Source organism: Mobula hypostoma, chromosome 6, assembly GCF_963921235.1.
Source record: "Mobula hypostoma chromosome 6, sMobHyp1.1, whole genome shotgun sequence".
In the NCBI taxonomy this organism is placed as follows: domain Eukaryota; kingdom Metazoa; phylum Chordata; class Chondrichthyes; order Myliobatiformes; family Myliobatidae; genus Mobula; species Mobula hypostoma.
In genome coordinates this window covers 54,787,765-54,807,431 of record NC_086102.1, presented here as the reverse complement: position 1 = coordinate 54,807,431, position 19,667 = coordinate 54,787,765, and the positions used below count along the sequence as shown (strand labels likewise).

The 19,667-nt window shown below is 39.5% G+C and overlaps 1 protein-coding gene across 2 annotated transcripts in view; it reads right to left on the bottom strand.

Moving 5' to 3' along the window:
• Window positions 1-15,071: 15,071 nt before the first annotated feature.
• The window catches only part of LOC134347545 (uncharacterized), a 69,436-nt gene continuing 64,840 nt past the window's right edge, over window positions 15,072-19,667 (bottom strand). For both annotated transcript variants that reach the window (XM_063049899.1, XM_063049900.1), the window contains exon 6: window positions 15,072-17,754. In XM_063049899.1, the coding sequence (XP_062905969.1) occupies window position 17,754 (1 nt within the window). In that variant the 3' untranslated portion in view covers window positions 15,072-17,753. The remainder of the gene's footprint in view (window positions 17,755-19,667) is intronic.

The window sequence follows — 19,667 nt, the reverse complement described above, 5'->3', positions numbered from 1 at the left end:
TATGATTTCACTCCAAACTATGTATAGGTAATCATTCCCAATGCATTCATGCTACACATCTCAATGAATTTATGCACACACTAAGGGATTGTTTGTGTGGGTAGGACAGATTTTTATTTCCTGATGGAACATGTAGGATGGCTGCTTGGGAGGCAAGCTGATTTTATGATCAGACCTCACTAATATATTTTAAGCTGTCCATATAAAGTCAGCTCTGGTTGGAAAACAACAGCTAATTCATTGGTAAATTATTGGAGAAGAAGCTTTTTTAATGCATAAAATTAGATATTCATGGCAAAATATATGTGATCATTGGTAAATTTTCAAGTATCTGGATTGGCCCTTCAAACAGATTTTAGGACCTGTGCACATGGGCAAAGAAACTTCGGTTTTAGGACCCGAAGATAAATATACTCTCTGTGGAGAATAGGCATTGGAATCTGCACGGTTCTTTTTACAATGATCTGAATTTAGCTAACTGCAACTGCCATCAGAAAGGCAAATTTTATTTTATGTCACTTTCATATTTAATGCGATAGTTTTACACTGAAATGATAGAGGCTATGATTTGAGACTTGATTCAAATTTGTAATGTCAGTATCCAACACCAGCAAGAATGCAAATAGATCTTCCGGTTCAGCTACGTGAAAAGTGAAAAAAAATTTACATTGCTCTTTTTTTCATAGTGGTTAGGCAGAGCATATTAACACAATATCTACAAATTACTATTTCCCAGCACACCTTTACATTTTGTGATTCATGCTAATACAGATAAACCTGGGAATTATAGACCAGTGAGATTTACTTCAGTGTGAACAAACTAGTGAAGAGGATTGTTAAAGACAGGATTTATGAGCATTTAGAGAAGCATAGTGTTATGAGGGATAGACTGCATAGTTTTGTCAGGGGCAGGTCATGGCTCATGAGCCCAATTGAGTTTTTTGAGGTGACAAAACAAATAGATGAATGTAGAACAATAGATATGGTGTATATGGATTTTGGTAAGACATTTAACAATGCTTCCCATGGTAGCCTCATCCAGAACGTCACTAGGCATGGGATCCATGGAACTTGCCTGCATGCATTTGGAATTGGCTTCAGTACAAGACAGAGGGTGATAGTAGATGGAGCATATTCTGCCTGGAGGTTGGAGACCTATGGTGTTTTGCAAAGATCTATTCTGGGACCACTGTGGTTTGTGATTGTTATAAATAACTTGGATGAATAAAGCGGAATGGTGGGTTAGTAAGTTTGCAGATGACACAAAGTTTGGTGGTGTTGTGGATAGTGTAGAAGGTTATTGTAGGTTACAACAGGATGTAGAAAGGATGTTGACCTGGGCAGAGAAGTGGCATTTGGAGATTCATCTGGAAAAGTGTGAAATGATATATTGATACATTTTGGAAAATGTAATTTGAAGGTAGACTGCAAGGTAATGATAGGATTCTTAGAAGTGTACAGGAAGAGTGGGGCCTTGGGGTGGAAGTTTAAGTTCATAGATCCTTCAAAGGTGCATACAGGTTGATAGGGTACTTACCAAGGTGTATGGTGTGTTGCCCTTCATGACTCGGGAGACTGAGTTCAAGACAGCAAGGTAATGCTGCAGCTCCATAAAACTTTGGTTAGATCACACTTGGAGTATTGTGTTTAGTTATCGTTGCCTCGTTATAGGAAGGATGCAAAAACTTCAGAGAGGGTGTAGAGGAGATTACTTTACTTCATTGTTGCCAAACAATTGATACTAGAGCATACAATCATCTTACCAGCACATTGCCTGGATTAGAGAATTGAGTGAGCTAGGGCCTTTCTCTTTGGAGTGAAGGAGGATGAGAGGCAACTTGATAGAGTCACTGTATGTAAGATTACGAGAAGCATAGATGGAATGGTCAACCGGGAACATTTTTCCAGACTGGCAAAGGCCAATATCAGAGGACATCTGTTCAAGTTGTGAGGAAGAAAGTTGATGGAAGATGTCAGATTTAGGTTTTTCTTACACAAAGAATGGTGCCTTCCTGTTATACACTGCCAGGGGGTGGTGGGAGAGGACGGTATAATAGGGGCATTTAAAAGACTCTTAGTTAGGCACAAGGATGTAAGAAAAATGAAGAGTAATGAGCTATGTAGGAGGGAAGGGTTAGATTGATTGTGGAATAGGTTGATATAGACCAGCATAACATCTTGGGCAAAAGGCCCTGCCTGTATTGTGCTTTACTGTTCTATGTTTATGATTTTTTTTTGTGATCATGAGGTGAAATATGCTGATAATTTATTGGAAATGTGGGAACTGAACATAAAAGTACATTTTAATGGGATAGATTAGGACTTTGAGTGCATGATAAGTACCACCTTATATTCCACTTACAGCTTGTCACTTGTATTGTCAAGCAGCCATTACTGGGTTTGTTAATTATCTGCACTAACAGCCAAGGAATTGAAAGAAAAGATTTTGATTAGAATTCTGAGATGTAATCAGACAAAACAAGCCAGATCCCAGTTTTTGGTAACACTTGAAATTTACTACTTTTTGCCAAATGAAATGGTAGACCTTAGATGGGATTGTCTCACAGTAGTAGAATTTCAATATGATAGGTGGACAACTGTAGCTAATGTTTATTTATTCCAACTGTAGCTCACATTGTTAGTTTATATGGAGTAGCATCAATTCATCCTTGAAGAAAACCATGCTGTCTAACCATAATCACAACCTTATAGTAGGAGGTATAATAGTAATCAAATAGTATTGACCACTCCTCACTACACATACACAGCTCCTCCATGGAGTGAGTTGGGAGCACCAAGCTTATGGGAGTGCACATAACAGATTATCTCACCTGGTCCCTCAACACCACCTCTTTGATTAAGAAAGCACAGTGTCTCCATTTCCTGAGGATATTGAGGTGAGTGAGGTCCCCTACCCTTCTATTTTTGACTAATTTTTACAGAAGCACTATCGGTAGGGTCCTGAACAGATGAATCACCACTGAGTACAGGAATCGCAAGGCATCTGATCACAAGTCACTACAAATGATTGCGAGGACTGCTGAGAGAATCATCCGGGTCTCTCTTTCACCCATTAGAGATGTTTATCAAGAGCGCTGCAAATGTAGGGTGTTTAGCATTGTCAATGATCCCTCCCATCAGTACAACAGTCTCTTTGACTCCCCCCTGCCATCAAGCGGGAGGTACTGTAGCATTAGGACAAGAACTGTTAGGATGCGAAACCGCTTCTTCCTCCAGGCTGTAAGAACTCCCTGCCACCACATATGAATCTTTTCATACAGTCTCATCACGTATGAAGCACCAGTAACATTATACTGTTTACTTTTTAGCATGCATCATATATGCACCTTATTATTTGTTAATTTATTTGTGGTAATATTACTTACTGTGTGAGTCATATGCACTATGATGTGCACACTGGTCCAGAGAACATTGCTTCGTTTGACGGTGTACATGCATACAGTTGAATAACAATGAACTGAACTTGAACTTGAAGTAATATAAACCCATTTTGCTCATTCTAGCACTTGTATGTCAGTGTTCATTTGAGGTCATCAGTGATTCTAGTGCATCCATATGGCCAGGATAAAATCACATGTTTGGCTTTCCATTTATTAAAATGAGGCAATGTAGAAATCATATGGAGTTTGCCTTTCCATCAATATATTCTCCCTGAGCATCATTAACAAGAGAAAATAATGATGCCCTGTTGTTACACTTGATTTCATGCCTCACAGGATAAAGTGCTCCCATACAAAATCAGAATCAGTAGCAAGTTTACTACCACCATCATATGTGAAGTGGAATTTGTTGTTAAGCAACAGCAGTACAGTACAAAGACATAAAAATATTATAAATTACTAAAGAAATTATGAGATCAAGTTGTTGTGTAGGTTTTGCATTTTTTTATGTGTTGCATGTTATTCTAAGTAACTCCTCCACTATCACTTCTGATTCATGTTTTAGTTCTGTGGCTGGGAAGTCCCTTATAAAAACAGTTGTAGGTTACTGGCTGGAGTGTTCACTGATATACTTAACCTCTCAATTTGGCAGTCTGAAGCACCTACCTGCTTCAAGCAGGCTTCAATCATATCAGTACCTAAGAAGAATATGGTAACCTGCCTCTGTTGTCCAGTAGCACTTACACCCACTGTGATGAAGAGCTTTGAGAGATTGGTGATAGCAATTCTTGCCTGATAAGTGACTTGGATCCGCTCCAATTTGCCTGCCAGTACAACACGTCTACTGTAGATGCCATCTCATTGGCTCTTCATTCAACCCTGGAACATTTGGCTGCTTTTTATTGACTACAGTTCAGCATTCAACATTATTATCCCCACAAAACTAATCAATTAGCTTTAAGACTTTGGTCTCAATACCTCCTTGTGCAATTGCATCCTTGATTTCCTCCCTTTCAGACCCCAGTCAGTTTGGATTGGCAACAACATCTCCTCCACAATGTCACTTAGCACAGGTGCACCACAAGGCTATGTGATTAGCCCCCTGCTCAACTTGCTTTATGCTTATGACTGTGAGGCGAAGCACAACTCCAATGCCATTTATAAGTTTGCTAATGACGCTACTGTCGTAGGCCAAATCAAAGGTGGTGACAAATCAGCATGTAGTAGGGAGTTTGAAAATCTGGCCACGATACCACAACAACAGCCTCTTACTCAATGTTAGCAAGACCAAGGAGCTGATTATTGACTTCAGGAGGAGGAAACCGGAAGTCCATGAGACAATCTTCATCAAGAGATCAGAGAGGCAGAGAGTCAGCAACTTTAAATTCCTCAGTGTTATTATTCCTGGGCCCAGCAGGTAAGGGCAATTACAAAGAAAACATGGCTGTGCCTCTACTTACCTAATAGTTTGTGAAGATTCTGTGTAACATCTAAAACTTTGACAAAATTCTATAGATGTGTGGTGGAGACTGGTTATATCATGGCCTGGTATGGAAACACCAATGCCCTTGAATGGCAAATTATACAAAAATTAGTGAATAAGGCCCAGTCCCTCATGGGTAAAACCCTTCCCACTATTAAGCACATCTACACTGAGCACTTCACAGGAAAGCAGCATCCATCATCAAGGACCCCCAGCACACAGGCCATGCTTTCTTCTCACTGTTGCCATCAGAAGGAGCTGCAGGAGCCTTAGGACCAAAGTTTCCTCTAATTTTTAGTAATCAGTGTGCGCAAAAATCTTATGTTGTGCAAATTTTTTTCATGTGACAAATGTATATGCGCACTGAATGCACACATGGCACAGTTTATGTAGGTTTACAAAATATTTGACATAAAACTACACAGAACAACAAAATAACATACATATTTAAGTCACTCAGTTATTTTTTCTCTCTCCTGTCTTTAGCATTTACCCATTCTTTGTAAACTCCATCTAGTCTAATAGAACTTCCATCCAATTGATAGCTTTTGATTCTCATTAACATATCCAAATGACATTAACCGAAACAGTTTCTCAGCTTGTTTTTGAGTTGATTCATTAGGCTAAAACCTTGCTCACAGTCCGCACAAGACACAAGAAAGCTTCCCCCAATGTCCATCAACTGTGCAAGGTCGCAAAACTGTTCATTTTGAAGTACAAATGCTACCATTTGAGCAAAGTTTGAAATCAGTTTGGATTTAATTTTTTCTTGCATGGAAAATTTGAAATCATTAAACTATCTAACTATTACAGTATTTTTAGCTAGAAAATCATGATAATTTAGACATAAGGCATTAACTTGTTCATCGCCAAATGTGAAGTCACAATCTGCAATTGCAGAGAAATCAAAAACTGACCATTCTTGTACCTCATCTTCAGGAAACCTTTCTTCTAAATGAACACAAAGTCAACAGCGAACTTGTATCTACTGTGACGTTTTCTTCACGTTGTTGGCTTAGCAAAACTTTCACTTTGTCACTACATGAAACATTGTCTTCTAAATACTGCTTTCTTATCTTGTTAATTTTGCCTCGCGCAAAATGAAGTGAAGCAATCGGTGTCAGGCCACTCTTTTGCAGAATCTTGCACAGTGCAGCCAGTTCATTAAAAAGACATCACTTAAAACCTGTAAAGCCTCTTTGTATGTGATGTTTATCAATTTCTTGTGACAGTATTTAGCCACAGGGTCATTTGACTGATCTTTTTCAATAAAAACTTAGTTAGCTATCTACAGGATTTGAAACAGATCTTTGTAAACTTTACGATATGAACACTGGCCGCCAAAGATGGCTGCCGCCGTGATGCAGCTGTACAAACCGGAGCAGGAAAGGTGAAATGACGTAGATTAGTGACGTGCATTGTGGTATTTGAAAAACCAACTGACTAGTTAACAGAAATATTTAGCTAAGAGATTATTTTTAATAAGTATAAATATTAATTACTACATTATTTTAGGTAACTAACCTTTTGTGCGCACAGCTTAGAGGGAACATACCATTCCACCAGGTTCAAGATCAGTTATTACCCTTCAGCCAGAAGGGATAACATCACTCAAGTTCAATCGCCCCATCACTGAACTGTTCCCACAACTATGAGCTGACTTTCAAGGACTCTTCATTTAATGTCCATGATATTCATTGTTAATTTATTTATTAGTATTACATTTTTGTCTCTCTCGTATTTGCACAGCTTGTTGTCTATTGCACATTAGTTATTTGTCCATCCTGTTCAATGTGGTCTTCCATTGATTCTATTGTGACTCTTGAATTTACTGTGTATGCCCACCCAAAATCCAATCTCAAGGTTTTATATGGTGACATATATGAACTTTGATAATACATTTACTTTAATCTTTGAATTTTGAACTTAGTGTCTTGTGATTGGCACTGAAGCAAACTGTAGTTAAATAATTGAAAGCTTGCCTGGCTAATTCTTCCTATTGCCATTACAAAAAGGTTAAACACAAATATTGCGGTCTGTGTTCTTGTTCTTTTTAAAATCAGTAACCTTCTGCACTACAGGTACCTGAGACCACTAGGCTTCCTTAATTCTAATCATCTTGGTATGCAAATACCTGTGCATGATTCTATAGCAACCATGTCTTCAGCTGTCCAGGAAGTTCCCTGCCTTAACCACTCCAAGCATGTCTCCCCCTTTAAGGTGCTGTTAAAATCCTTTGTTCAAAATGTAATGATGTTTTGTAAATGTCTGAGTGAACTCATATGAAGTACATTGGGATGATTTATTAAATTAGAAGGGCAAAGCAAATGTAAGTTATTGTGAACAACTACAGTGACTCAGGTAACTCCGGATAAGTATTTACAAATTAATAATATTCTGTGGATACAGAATGATCCAGTAATCGCACAGGAAGGTGGATAAGCATTTAGAGAAAAGGTTTGGTGCATCTAGAGAAAATATTTGTTGGAAATTCACTTCATTTCAGGAGCTCCTGCTTATCCGCATAATTCGAACTGAACAGCTTTTGAAATCACATGAATGTAGCGTAAACATCATTTTCTCTTTATTTTCAGAGTTTCCATGGCTCTTTTTTTGTGAAGTGCTTTTAAATTGCATGCAAAGAACTGTCAAGACTGGTTGCTTGATCAAGCACTCTTGGCACGGAGCAATGTTTCCAGGGAGCACTAGTTTGTAAATCTTAGTCTCACAAAGCGTGATTTTTCTGTCAACTTAAATTAATGAGCAGAAAATTAGGTACTGCAGCCTTGCAATACTTCAGCAAACATCGGCCTTCAGCAGAAGGGCCTGACTGGGGAATGAACTCCCTTGTGCAACTGTTTTGGAGAAAAATTTGCCCCACACGAGTGTGCACAAAACTCACACTCTGGGATAATCAGTATATTTTTCTGAATTTTTTTTCAATTTAATGATCTGCTCCATAATTACAAATGAAACTATTTTTGGCTCTCTATGCTGCACTGATCAATTTTACAAATATTGCAAAGTAATGGAATAAAACAAACCTCAGGTGGAATAGCAGAAATAATGTATGATGCTGTCTGTTGTTTACTGACCTGATTTTAACTTTGTTAACAGTCTCAGTGGAATAGATTCAACCAGAAGCTTCTTTGGACCCTCAGCTGGGTCATCGGAGGTTATAATCACTGAGTCACGGAGATACAGAAACCAGAAACAGGCCCTTCAGCCCACCATCCGCATTCCCACCATTCTCCCCCACCCTCTCCAGTAAATTACTACTTACTTCCACACTTGGGGCAATGTACAGTGGCAAATTAGCCTACTGACTTGTACATCTTTCAGACATGGGAGAAAACTGGTGCACACACATCACAGGAAGAACATGTAAATACCACACAAGTATCACCCAAGGTCGAGACAGAGCTCAGTCTCTGGATCTGCCAGGCAGTGGCTCTACTGGTTGTACTGCTGTCTGCAATGAAGAGGAAACTGCAATACGTTTCTACCTGTTTTGAACTAGGGACCTTTTGTTTTTGAAGTTCGATTACCACTGACTACAAAAACAAACCATCATAAATCAAGTGATTGCAAATGCTGGCTGCATGTGTTCTATTCTGTCTGATTCGTGGCATTTTATACTAATTAGGAACAATGGGTTCTGATCTGAAATTTTAATGAAAATTCTGAGTAAATCCAAATCCAGGTCAATGTCTTGACCATTTCAAAATTTCTGTCTTTTTTTTCATGTTTTAGGAAATGATATTGAACAGACTTTGTGAAGTGAAGCCTGTTTTGTATCCTGCCCGATTTTATATTCCATCTGTACACTAATGAAAAATGCACCCCCCCAGCAAAATAACCCTCTCCATTTGATTTTATGCATCCCTTATCACAAATCCAATTGATATCAATTATTAATTAAGTATTGACATATAGCATTTCAAAACATAGTTGTGTGTTCTTTTTGATAATTACATGGCTAATAAACTGAAATATCCAAAATGGAAACATGTGATGATTTTTCCTGCAGAAACTTTGGACTTGTCATATGTACACAAACAATAGAACCACAAAACTGGTGTGGAAATGCAGTTCTCATTAGCAGTTGGATGCATATTATATGGAAACATTTTATAAATTAACCAATCCCAGTTAATTTAAATGATTTTAGAATTTTAAGTCACTTTTTATAATAAAAGTACTTTAAGTATTTCTAAACTTCATTTTCAGTAAGGGAAGTATATTGCAAATTGTAAACTAGTCAGGAAGGATATATTTGATAGTCCTTTCAGTTCTTGAACAACATGAGGCTGACAAAGAGAATTTAAACATTTAGTTAAGTAACAATGGATTATATTTATAAGGAGGCTTTTAGCAACAAAGATCAAGGAAAAAGCAGACACTTGAAGAAGCCTGAGTTAATAAACTCCTGTCAAAACTGATATGTCAGAGGAATATTGTATTTGACTAATCCTATTTAATGTTCTGAATAAGTTAATGGAAAAGTTGATGAAAGAAATGCAGTTGTTATCAAATACCTATTGAAAATTGATGTTGATTATAACTTCCCCAGAAAAATCTGGTTAGCAAGCATTAACTTCTAGAATAAAGGGGTGAGTTGTAAAATGGGTAAGGAATGGGCTTAAGGAAATAAAGCAGCTAATTGTTGCTTCAGATTGTGGGATGGTAGACAGTGCTGCTTCCCCAAGGGCCAGTTCCAGGAAGTGAAGTGAGTGCAAAAGTATAATATATTCCACAAGAAAATAGTAGGCTGGAAGAACAGGTAAATTAAATTTAATACAGAGAAAAATAAAATTCTAATTTTTATCAGAAAGGATGAGATATTCTGAAACATTGCCATATAATCGAATGGCAATATTCCAGAATATGGTCAGAAGCACTGGGATCCGCATATATTGATGTGTTGTCTTTCAAGGTGGCAGACTATGTTGAGAAAGTCATTGGGAAAGCAATGGAATCATGGGCAACTTAATGCTTTAATTTTTTTCTTGTGTTCAATATGAGAAAACTCCCCACTGAATGTAGTTCTGTTTAATTCAATCCATGATAACGACAGAGTCAATTGGGTCTTTTCAAAGTTAATCAAATAACCTTGGGGGTGGGTGTTGGGAGGGGAAATAATTTGTAAGGCTACAAGGATTGTGAATTGGAATGATTGTGCTTGATTCCATGGGCAGAAAGGATTCATTTGCTTTCTGTGTTATAACATTACTATGCATTTAGTTAACATACAAACCGACCATCACTTCACATGATGGAATAACTATGACCTAGGCATCTGGAGTTGCAAACTTTTCATTCAGTGCTATCGATTGAGTTCTATTTCCCTGAATGGTTTTGCAATTATTACCCAACATTGATCATGCTATTCCGATGTTGGAGAGATTCGTTAGCGTTATCCCAGGAGTGCTCAGCATTGGACATTTAATTGTACAGTGCTGAAATAATAAATAGCTGTGAACATGCAAGGAATGTCAAGAATTACAATTATACGGCATTAGTCAACTATTTTCACACAATCATGGGTGTGTAGCTCTAGTTCTGCCTGCAAAACATCTCAGATCTCTGTCAACACTGAGTCAAAAAACCATAGCTCTTTGAAAAGCTGGAGAAAGCAGCTTGACTTCTTGAACTTAATTGGGGAGTGGGACCTGCAAGCTGAAGAGTTCTTCTCTTCCTGAGGAGCCCCTGGGCGCCTCTGCTGCTTGACTTGCAGCTGCAGCCTACATAACAAATGCTAAGGGATGTCCTTGCTTAGTGCATGGGGCATCAGTGACTAGTTTGTGGCAAAATGACAGCAAGCGGGGTAAGGGCAAGCGCACCTCACCTAAGTTGAAAAGGGAACTTGCAGCAGCCTGTTGTGCATTCTGCAGCAGGGTGACTTTCATACTTTACTTTGATTGCAGAAGTAAGTGTTAATTGGGTGAGTATTTTAAATGTCAGACCTATTCTGAAGGGAAAACCATGACGTATTAGCAGAAAGCTATGATCCAAGTTGCTGGAGGCAGAGCTGGAAATCAACACTATGGTTTATTATCATGAATCTGTGCAAGTATGCACACCTTGTGCTCTGTACTGTGACTGTAATTGCCAATTCAGATTTCATGGCATGGCACTGCAAGTCAAGCTGGAGGTCAAGTTAGGGTGTCAGGTCATGAAATTTGACTTTCTTCTAGAATGTTCACATTTTTTCATTGACACACATGAACACTGAGATTCACTGGCATTGTGCCTTAAAAACAATCCTCAGTGATCCACATTCATAGAATCATAGAAATCTACAGCGCATTACAGGCCCTTCAGCCCCCAATGTTGTGCTAGCCATGTAACCTACTCTAGAAACTGTCTAGAATTACCCGGCTGCATAGCCTTCCATTTTCCTAAGCTCCATGTACCTATCTAAGAGTCTCTTAAAAGGCCCTATTGTATCTGCCTCTACCACCTTTGCTGGCAGTGCATTCCACGCACCCACCACTCTCTGTGTGAAAAACTTACCTCTGACATCCCCCCTGTACCTACTTCCAAGCACTTTAGAACTATGCCCCCTCACGTTAGCCATTTCAGCTCTAGGAAAAAGCCTCTGGCTATCCACACAATCAATTTCAAAGGATGTAAGACATCCAAGGCATTCTAAAGCACGTTTAAATGAAAGCTTAATTTAAAGTTTTATTGCATTGTTTGAAGTGGTTCAGAGATTCCACACCATTTTCTTTTTAATTCTCATGATCATGTCATTATGAAAAGTAGAAGTAACTTTTTACACTTTAGCATTTCTCTGTAGAAAAAAAGAAATCAATCCATAATGTTTAAGTGTTGTGTTCAGTTGTGTGTGTGTTATTATCGAAAAGACATTAAAGCTTGTGGTGCAGACGATGGAAGGTGTCAATGAAATTGAAATACTGGGGTTACTTCTCAGGCTAAAATGAAGCCTGGAAGAAATCTAATTAAAGTTTAAAAAATATATGTATGAATATGAATAACTGAGTGAGGATAAAAGTTACACTGATTGTGTGAAACAGAGGTTTGGTAAAAAGTCTTCATGCTGCTTGTTGTTGTCTCAGGGTGAAGCCTTGTCACAGAAAGTGATTGAGGTAAAGAGATTTCCACACGTTGGAAAATTAGATAAATGTTTGAAGCTGGGAAACTAGGAATTAAAGATCACCATCATAGATTGGGTTTCTGGTCATGAAGACCCTGGAGAGACTTGTTCTGGAGCTGCTCCGGTCTATGGTCACCCCACACTTAGATCCTCTCCAGTTCGCCTACCAGCCCCGACTAGGAGTTGAGGATACCATCGTCTACCTGCTGAACCGTGTCTACGCCCACCTGGACAAGCCAGCGAGCACTGTGAGGGTCATGTTTTTTGACTTCTCCAGTGCGTTCAACACCATCCGCCCTGCTCTGCTGGGGGAGAAGCTGACAGCGATGCAGGTAGATGCTTCCCTGGTGTCATGGATTCTTGATTACCTGACTGGCAGACCACAGTACATGTGCTTGCAACACTGTGTGTCCCACAGAGTGATCAGCAGCACTGGGGCTCCACAGGGGACTGTCTTGTCTCCCTTTCTCTTCACCATTTACACCTCGGACTTCAACTACTGCACAGAGTCTTGTCATCTTCAGAGGTTTTCTGATAACTCTGCCATAGTTGGATGCATCAGCAAGGGAGATGAGGCTGAGTACAGGGCTATGGTAGGAAACTTTGTCACATGGTGTGAGCAGAATTATCTGCAGCTTAATGTGAAAAAGACTAAGGAGCTGGTGATAGACGTGAGGAGAACTAAGGTACCGGTGACCCCTGTTTCCATCCAGGGCAGTGTGGACATGGTGGAGGATTACAAATACCTGGGGATACGAATTGACAATAAACTGGACTGGTCAAAGAACGCTGAGGCTGTCTACATGAAGGGTCAGAGCCGTCTCTATTTCCTGAAGAGACTCAGGGCCTTTAACACCTACCGGACGATGCTGAGGATGTTCTACGAGTCTGTGGTGGCCAGTGCTATCATGTTTGCTGTTGTGTGCTGGGGCAGCAGGCTGAGGGTAGCAGACACCAACAGAATAAACAAACTCATTCGTAAGGCCAGTGATGTTGTGGGGATGGAACTGGACTCTCTGACGGTGGTGTCTGAAAAGAGGATGCTGTCGAAGTTGCATGCCATCTTGGTCAATGTCTCCCATCCACTACATAATGTACTGGGTGGGCACAGGAGTACATTCAGCCAGAGTGTCATTCCTCCGAGATGCAGCACAGAGCGTCATAGGAAGTCATTCCTGCCTGTGGCCATCAAACTTTACAACTCCTCCCTTGGAGGGTCAGACACCCTGAGCCAATAGGCTGGTCCTGGACCTATTTCATAATTTACTGGCATAATTTACATATTACTATTTAACTATTTATGGTTCTATTACTATTTATTATTTATGGTGCAACTGTAACGAAATCCAATTTCCCCCTGGGATCAATAAAGTGTGACTATGACTATGACTATGGTTATGTCCTTTTGCCAAAGGGAAGTAAAATCATTTACTTTTCTTTCATAGATTTGTTTATAAATAATGTTCTAATGCTGTGTTATATGTTCTATGACACTGATGTCCAAGGCACTGGACAACTCTGTTAGTTCCTTGGATAAGTCTCCAACAATAATAAGTTCCTTGATTTTTATTATAAATAACTAATTTTGTGAAAGATATGATTACAACTTTTGTACTATTTTCCTTTTGATTACCATTGACTTCAGTTCCATGATTCCTTGCTGCATCATTCAAGTACTGCACTGAGGTCAAAGGCTTTCATCACCTCACAGCTCTTTGGTCAATGTATGGCCCAAGGCTGTGATTGGATCTGGAGCTGAGTGGTCTTTCCAAAGCCTAAATTGGGTTTCAATGAAGGTGTTTCGATTCTTTAAACTCAGTATTCAAGGAAACAATATTTTTCTCAATAGTCTGTGAACTCTGTCGGAACGACTTCACCTCAGAAGTGTTATTGTCTACTTTGTTGTCGAGATCCATCAACGCATGTTCCAAATGCTCAGCCCAGACAGGCACATCTTCTGATTTTTCTTTCGAAGTTTTTCCCTTTCCATTGCAGGGTTCAAAAAGCTGCTTTCCACTTCTTAAAAGATACGACATAATGACAACTATTTCCCTCCAAAGTCCAAGAAATAAAAGTTGAACAATTCAAGGTTTAGACTGGGGAAAAGGAGGAATTAAAGGCAGCCACAAAATTTATGTATTACTCCATTGAGCTGCAGACGGAAGTCCTTCAGTGAAGGCACAAGATGCTGAATCAGGAGCAACAAACAATCTGCTGGATCTACTCAGAGGGCAATGCAGCGTATGTGGAAGAAAATAAACCGTCAACATTTCCAGTCAAAACCTTACATCAGGACTGCAACCAGAGAAGCAAGAAGACCAAAGCGGAGAGAAGGAGATTGGCAAAAAAGGATTCCAAGATGATTTGTAGACTGAAGGGTGTGAGATGACAAGCAGGTAGCGTCAACTAGGAAAGATAAGTTGGGGTGGAGTTGGAAGACGGTGGCAGGTGAATTATAGATGGTGGTAGACAAAGAGAAAGAGAAAAAGAAAGGAAAAAGAAAAGACAAAAATGAAGCAGGAATCTGGAGAATACACCTCTATCTACTTTGAGCAGTGGAAAGAGTGGGCAGCTTCAAGTTCCTGGGTGTCAGCATCTCAGAGAATCTCTCTTGGGCCCAATGTATTGATGCAATCACTAAGAAGGCACTAGGAATTTGAAGAGATTTGGTACGTCACCAAAAACTCTAGCAAATTTCAAGAGATGGACCATGGGGAGCATTCTGACTGGTTGCATCACTGTGTGGTATGGAGGCTCCAAAGCACAGGATTGGAAAATGCTGCAGAGATCTGTCAGCCAACTCTATCAAGAGCACAAGCACCACAGCATTGAGGGCACCTTTGAAAGGTGGTGCCTCAAGGAGGCAGCATCCATCACTGAGGTTTCTCTCCATTTAGGACATGCATTCTTCTCATTACCACCGTCGAGGAGCGGGTACAGGAACCTGAGGACATACACTCAACAGTTTATGAACAGCCCCTTCCCTCCACCATCAGATTTCTGATCAGTCTATTAACCCATGAACACCATTTGGCACTCTTTTTGAAATATTTATTTAATTGTTTGTTTACATCTTTCATATTGTATTGCAAGGTCAGTGATAATAAAACTGAGAGAACTACACAAAATGCTGAAGGAACACAGCAAGTCAGCGTCTATGGAGAGGAATAATTATTCAATGTTTCAGTCTCAGACCCTTCATTGGAACTGGAAAGGAATGGGGATGAAGGCAGAATGAGAAATTGGGGGGGGGGGGGGAGGAGTAAAAGCTGGCATGTGATAGGTGAAGCCAGGTGAGGGGAAAGGTCATTGATGGGCGTAGGGGTTATGTAGTCCATCTAGGTGGATAACAACATCAACTGTTTATTCCTCTCCAAGTCTGCTGCATGGCCTGCTGAGTTCCACCAGCATTTTGTGTGTGTCATTCTGGATTTCCAGCATCTGCAGAATCTCTTGTGTTTATAATGAACCTGATTCTGGTTCTGAGTAAAGCAGAGTGATGTGAAGGTGGGACGCAGCTGCTGAAGCGATCCCAGCAGGGACACAAGGTGCTACTGGAGCTGGATTCTGCTGGTGAGAAAGAACCATCAGAGGAGAAGAGAGAGGTGATGAAATTGGAACCAGGTTGAGAGGAACCTGTGTATGAAATGGGTGGATAGAGCCAGGAGGGCGGGGGAATAGGACAAATGGATGAAGGCAGCTGGAGGAAATGGGAAGGGGCAAAAGATGGGTGAAAAGGGCTGGGGAGGTGGGAAAGCGACAAAAATGTGATGACTGAAATATCAGAAGGAGATCGGGGGAGTGCGGATGATGTGGGGTGGGTAGGAACAAGTAGGAGTGGGATTTACCTAAACTCAATATTCATGCTTTAGGATTACAGGTGGAATATAAAGTGTTGCTCCTCCAGTATGCGTTGGGCTTCATCCTGGCAGTAGTTAAGTGCCAATGATGGGAAGGTCACTCTGGGAATGGGATTTGAAATATTCTGTGACTGTAAATTTGGGATGCCATTATGGAATTCTGTAAGAAACTGTTTGGAGATTAAGTGCCCAGCCTAGCCCAGCCTATTGGTGGGATGTTGCCTATCCATGGGTTGTGATGGAGGAGATTGACAATGCCTGAAGGGAATGGCTGTGTGAATCTGCTGCAGGCATAACATATGCGAAAGTAGGTTGTGGGACAGATCTCCAAGTTAGACGTCACACTCCAGGATTTTTTGAAGAGAAAGACATGTAAAATGCTGGAGGAACTCAGCAAGTCATGCAGTATCTTTGGAGGGGAATAAACAGTCAATATTTCGACCCAAGATTTTCAGCATCTACAGAATCTTTTGTGTTTTGTGAAGAAGAAATTTACAAGATTGACTGGTTTAGAAGTGACTGTGTGGTATCTGCATTTCGTGCCTAGGTTCATGTCAGGTGCTCTATCTGGTTTTATCTGCATTCTGTTTTAATATTGTGGCTACGAAACAGCTGGTTTGCTGGGCATTTCAGAAGGTGCATTCAAATCAACCACAGGGCTGTGTATCTAGATTCACATTTAAGTCAGAGTAAAAAAGGCAGTTTTGGTCTTCTGAAGGACTTTTTCTACAAACAAGCTAGAACATTTTTAAATGCAGACAAAATAAGTTCAATCGTGAATTTTGTGAAATGGAATACAATTTTGTTAAAGCTTCTTTTTTAAAAACTACCAGTAACTCTTAATTCAAAGTGAAGAAGGAATGTGTTATAATAGTAAATGTATTAGTTAAAACATTAAATTTATTTTTCTCAATCCACACTTAATTTACTAACTTAATGTAGATGAACTTTCACTTACACCTTAAAAATGTATTTGAGTTATAAGGTTTTATTTGAGGTAAAACCTGTTGATCTCCTCTATTGGCACCATAATTTTCTTGCCCGTCCATAAATGTTGACCTTCACCCAGCAGTACGGTAGTAATTCCAAGACCCAAGAGATTGTACAGACGCTGGAAATCATGAGCAAAACACAAAAAATGCTGGAGGAACTCAGCATGGCAGGCAACATCTCTGGATGGGAATAAACAGTCCCCTCCACATTTGGGTGGAAGTTGGAGCTGGAACAGATGAATCTTAATGTCCATTAAGATTTCAAGGTTTTATGTTTCACTGATAAGATAGTTTAATATTCCTTTGGCTCCTACTTCCCCAATTCCCCTTTGAAGTTGAAATAGATACTCAAGTTAGTTAATAAGAGAAATAGGGCTTGAATCCCTTGCACAGATATTTAATGGTTTTAGAGAGTGGCAGAAAGCAAGGTGCAGACCAAGAATCATATCCAGCCAGGCAGGAACTTAGAAATAAACCAGCCCTTAAACATAACCTTTTACATTGATTTCAGTCAATTTACACAGTAATGTGATAGAGCATGTACTGAATTCAATGGACATAATTTTTTCATTGAATAGTTTGTTTTAGGCAACCATCATTACTGTGGTTGAAACAGATGATTTCTGAAAATTCAGGTCTCCTTTAGAAACAAAACACAAACAAATGTTTAATAAATTTAGTGGTTCACAGCAAGTTGCTAAAGTGAGATTCAGCCATGATGTAAACTTGCAGCTAGGGAAGGTTTCAAACATTATTGTTGAGATAGACAGATCTGAGCATTTCATCAGACAGCAAGTTCAGTCTACAGAATATTCTCTTTATGTACGTCCTTGTTATTTGACACTTTTGATAAGCGGAATCACCTGGGACATTGTGGCAGCTTCTCAGTTCTTCTTTTCTGTGAAAAAATAGTGATGACATTTACTTCTTTTGAAATCTAATGTAATAGCATCTGCTATTCATAACACATTCTATGGCAATTTATTCTATATTTTTTATACAAAGTAAAATTCTAGTAGAGGAAATCATACTGTTTATTTTGATGATAAAAGCAGAGCAGATAATGAGAAATTAGATAACAGAACCTCTCAACACTAAGAGAGCAATTTTATTGTGAGCATATCTGATGTCAGTTTTTAATCTGATTTTGCTATTAACAATGCATGTTTGACGTTGTGGCTTTTGCTGAGCTTGACAATTATCTTGCAGACATCTCATCACCAGTTGAAGTGATATCCACAGTGCGCAGTCGTTGACGTTTCTCTCTGGGAGTGCTCACGTTTATATAGGGCCCCCATTTGCTTGCCTCAGTCCTGATTGGCTACCCCTTCAGTTGACCTTTGAACTCTATTGGCTCGTGTTTTCTCGGCTCTAAGAGGTTCGTAGATGGCATCTGTTTCAATATGTTTGTTCACAGAGTTATCAGATGAGGACCATGCTTCTAAAAATTCTCATGCCTGTTTGGTGTTTGCCAGTGCCAGAACCTTCACTGTGTCCCAGTTAAAGTAGTGTCCTTCTTGGTGTTCATGTACCAAGATCAGTAACAGTGCATCATGCCTCCATCCCGCCAGTATGTGTTCCTGTAAATGAGTTAAGAGTTTATATCCTGTCTGGCCGACATAGTTCTTGTTGCAGTTACCATAGGTGATCCTGTACTTTTGTCAGTTGTTTTTACTGGTACCTTGGTTCTTGAGACAAGCCTCCTTAAAGTCACTGTTGGTTTGTGAACGATTGTGATGCTGTGAAGATCGAGATGTCTTTTCTGAGATCCGTGATGTAGGGAAAGATCGAGCATTGAATAAGGTCTGTTCAACTTTCTCTCCTTAGTGGAGACAGTAACAAGAACTACATCGGCCAGACAGGAGGTAAATACCCAACTCATTTACAGGCACACAAACTGGCGGTAAAACTAACGTAGAAAACCTACAGCACAGTTCAGGGCCTTCAGCCCACAATGCTGTGCTGAACATGTACATACTTTAGAAATTACCTAGCGTTACCCATAGCCCTCTATGTTTGTAAGCTTCATGTACCTATCTGGGAACCTCTTAAACTCTGCAAACAAACATATCGAAATATATGCCATCTGCAAAACCCCTTTGAGTCAAAGAAACATGAGCCAATAGAATTCAAAGGTCATCTGAAGGGGTAGTCACTCAGGACTGAGACAAATGAGTGGAGGCCTATATAAATGCAAGCACTCCCAGAGACAAACACTGATAACTGCCTGTTTAAAATTGTTACCACAACTGGTGATGAAACATTTGAAAGCTAATTGCCAAGTTTGGCAAACAGTGCAACATCAAATGCCTCACCCAAGCTACAAGTATTCACCACCATCCTAAACAATATATGTATCTGATCTATTTTACACAAGTGTCAGTACAAAAGAATACCAATGTCTTCATTAGTAGATATTGTGTACTTTGGAGATTATGCAGTAGAGTTTAATGTGCAAATGTGTGTGATGAAAGACGTTGTGGCCCAAAATATTGACTATTTATTCATTTGCATAGATGCTGCTTGACCTCCTGAGTTCCTCCAGCATTTTATGTGCATTGCTTCTGATTTCCAGCATCTGCAGAATATCTTGTGTTTTCAACTTGTCATTTTGAAATAAACTTAGCATCATGGACCATTGAACATTCACCTTTTAAAACATCTCTGATCTTTTTTACCTCCAGGGAGAATGTAAATCTTCTACAAATATTTTTTTTATCATCAGGTAAAACTTATTAATCATTTGAGGAAACAAGGTAAAATTGTACAGCACAGAAATTTTATTTTTTTCCATAAAGCTTAGTAATTGTA